The sequence below is a fragment of the Fopius arisanus genome, unplaced genomic scaffold (assembly GCF_000806365.1).
Source record: "Fopius arisanus strain USDA-PBARC FA_bdor unplaced genomic scaffold, ASM80636v1 scaffold00024, whole genome shotgun sequence".
Taxonomy (NCBI): Eukaryota; Metazoa; Arthropoda; class Insecta; order Hymenoptera; family Braconidae; genus Fopius; species Fopius arisanus.
The window spans coordinates 170,753-173,914 of NW_011887763.1; the positions used below are offsets into that span (position 1 = coordinate 170,753).

General features: G+C 41.5%; 1 protein-coding gene across 1 annotated transcript in view; it reads left to right on the forward strand.

The window, feature by feature from the left end:
• Window positions 1–1,404, forward strand: part of LOC105264727 (uncharacterized) — a 4,554-nt gene extending 3,150 nt beyond the window's left edge. Inside the window, exons 2-4 of the mRNA XM_011301809.1 lie at window positions 5–520; window positions 718–918; window positions 996–1,404. Of these exons, the coding sequence (XP_011300111.1) occupies window positions 5–520; window positions 718–918; window positions 996–1,355 (1,077 nt within the window). The 3' untranslated portion in view covers window positions 1,356–1,404. The remainder of the gene's footprint in view (window positions 1–4; window positions 521–717; window positions 919–995) is intronic.
• Window positions 1,405–3,162: the final 1,758 nt, after the last annotated feature.

Below are 3,162 nucleotides of genomic sequence, written 5' to 3' on the forward strand. Positions count from 1 at the left end.
AAAGGTCCGAAGACCAGCAATTCAGAAGCAGTTCTACGACATTGAGGAGCGAGTGATTGTCCGTCCAGCAGGATCAGCAGTAGTCGAGTTGGACGAGCCGACGTCAAAGCTCCAACGTGGACCAGCAGTAGTGCAGCCCCTGGATGTCAGTCACTACTCAGCAGTTTCTCCAGTAACTCACAATCTTGTGGCACAAGCGGCGTCATTTGCTCATGCTCCATCATCACCCACGACCATTCCCTTCGTCGCTCATGCTCCAGTGCACGTGACGGTTGCACCAGTCATTTCTCATGCACCAGTCTCCCATTACCCGTCATCCACCTCCGCTCCAGCTCTCGCTGATTCTCAGGGGGAGAGTCAATCCGAGGGCGATCAATCGGTTACCGTTGAGAATCCTGATTTCAGAGGTGCACAATTCACTCAGGGATTATTCAAGGCTGCGGCGGAGGGTGAGAAAGCAGCGACCAGAGCACAGGAGAGAATGCAACAGGAGTATTTCCAAAGTTTAACGAAATCTCAGGTTTGTTCGTATCTTCACGTCGTCAGGGTGATTTATGTAGAATTTTCTCAACCTTAATCTTCAAAATTTCGAATTTTCCAGGACATACACAGGACTGATCTAAAAATATCGATTTTGCGCGTTTCAGAATATCCTAGATAATTTGCAATTGAAATGAGAAAATTGAAAAAAAAAATAAAAATTTCCCGCGCTTGCAGGTGAATTCATTCAGTCAATCCCAGATCTCGGACATACAGATAAAATCAAATGGTGAGCAGTCCAGCCCATCCCGTTTCATCGCTCACGATCCGACCCCAAGTCCCTCGGTTGTCCCAAGTGTTCGCGGATCACCCGAGGAGAACAAGAGCAATCAACAGAAGCTCATCGACCTTCTGACAGCTCGTGGTGGAGTTGCTGATGTGAGCAATCGATCTTTTAACGATTCAATACAATAACAGAATGTAAAAATAAAGCTGCAACTCCGTGTCTCTTTCAGATTGGCTTTGGTCGTGATGGAGTGTCATCATCTGTTGGGGATGCCGGTCACGTTCGTGCTCGGGTTATATCAGCGACTCCTGCACCCGATTATGCCGAGCCAACGGGTGAGCGTGTGTCAACTCGTCGAGTTGTGGTGAGCAGACCCATCGAGACACTCCAGGAAGTTGACGTACTGGAGCCAGCAACGAAATACGAGAGAATATCTGTTCACCATCCGACTTTGATAAAAACAGCTAGACTAGATCACATTCAAGTCCACGGATCCGTTCCCGTCGTCGGCAAAGCCCTCACCCCCGCCGTTGCTCATGCCGCTGTTCCTGTCTATCAGAAAACCGTATCTCCAGCTTATGCGTACTGAATACTCATTCAAAATTATCTGAATGAATTTTGTAGAAAGGAATAATCATGGATGTTTAATACTCACGTTTATTTTTTTTCCCATCCACCTCTTCATCCAACATTGAATGAATCAATATTAGAGTTAAGATAAATATAAAGGTAGCTTCCCTAAATTTTTTTAAGTGAAACATTTAAATATTTCATTTATTTGCAATGAGCCTATCAGGAAATGTCGGATAATTTTAAAGCACTTGTGGTATTTCTAGTGATTATTCTTAGAAAGTATCAGAACTTGTTCTTGATGACGATTAAAAATTAAGAGCAAGGTTGTCTGAAGAGCCAACAAATCCGCCTCTCACCAAAACCCATATTGCACTCTCATCTCGTTGAACTATTCCTGAATGGAATTTTCATGATTTCATCTTTTCCCCTCAAAACTTTTTCGGTCTGCAAGTAAAATTAAAAGTCATATGGGTAGTTACAGCCTGTAAAGTTTCAAATGTCTTTCGTTTCCTTGACTTTCGATTTTTTACGGGTGCTGCAGAGTGCAGTATGTGCTGCACTCTCGACGAAGTCGTGAGAAGTCGGTACGAGAAGATCGAATCAGTTGAAACAAATAAAATAAATAAATAATTGTCATTATTTTTTAAGCAGACGAGATTTCTCTAGTTTTCACTCTGAGTCAACCTGTGCCTGAGAAGACCCTTCACCCGGGGCTAATTATTTATATATGATTTTCTGAGTGAGATCCCTGATGATGATTACTAAATATTATTGGTAAACCTCAGGGTACTACCGATTTTTCTCCGCGTTCTCGAAAGGTTCTTGATGTTTTTTATTAATGCAAAGTTAACGACCCTAAAGTCCTGCGAATAAAGTCCGGAAACAGGGAAATCAATTCTGACAAGGATATCCACTTTATTGCTCCTGAGGCCACCGCAGCATTGACCCGAATACCCGATTTACCCGTTCACTCATCCCCGTGGATTCGCGATGAAAGGAGGAAGTTAACTTCAAATCCCGTCGTATCACACATGACGTATCAATTCACCGCGAATTTAATTTCCTCCAGCTGGAATCATGTGGAATTAAATTTTCTCTAAATAAATAATCCTCGACTGAAAGAAGTCCGCCACAACAATTACCAACGCATCATTTAAACACTGATAATTGCCTCAAAAGTAATTGCACGGTATTTGCTGATTGATGTTGAGATGGAATACTAACGATCTCGTGACCGGAAATTGAAATTATTGGAGCATAACCCGCCGGGCGAATCACGAGGATGAAATAACTCTTGACTTCAGAAGACTTTCACCTTTCGTACGATCTGACCTTGCATAGGGTTTATTACTAGAATTCCGCGGTAGACCCTGACGATAAGTCACATTTACCGATTTTTCCGATTTTCTTTATTCTCACGAATTTTTTCGTGAGCTCTCTTCTCAATCGATTTCGATTTATCGAGAACTCATCGATGGGTGTATCCTCTGAATTATTGAGAAGATCGTTATCGATTTGTTCTTCTGAAAAACACTTTTTTATACACCCGATCGATTTTCGAATTTATTCGACTCGAGTAAATCGTCACGGGAGAAAAGTCCAATAAAAATTTCTAAAAAAACCGTAAAATTAACGAAACGTAACAAAAAAATTCCTAAACATAACGATTCGTAAAATTCTCGTTAGATTTTACAGTCTCCAGAAAAATTTAAATTAAAAACCTAATTTTTCCGCACTCCAACAGATTCGTGAATTTTTTTTTCACCTGAAATCGCTCGCGCTTGCAATTACGTGGATTACCACGTAATTAAAAAAAAAATATT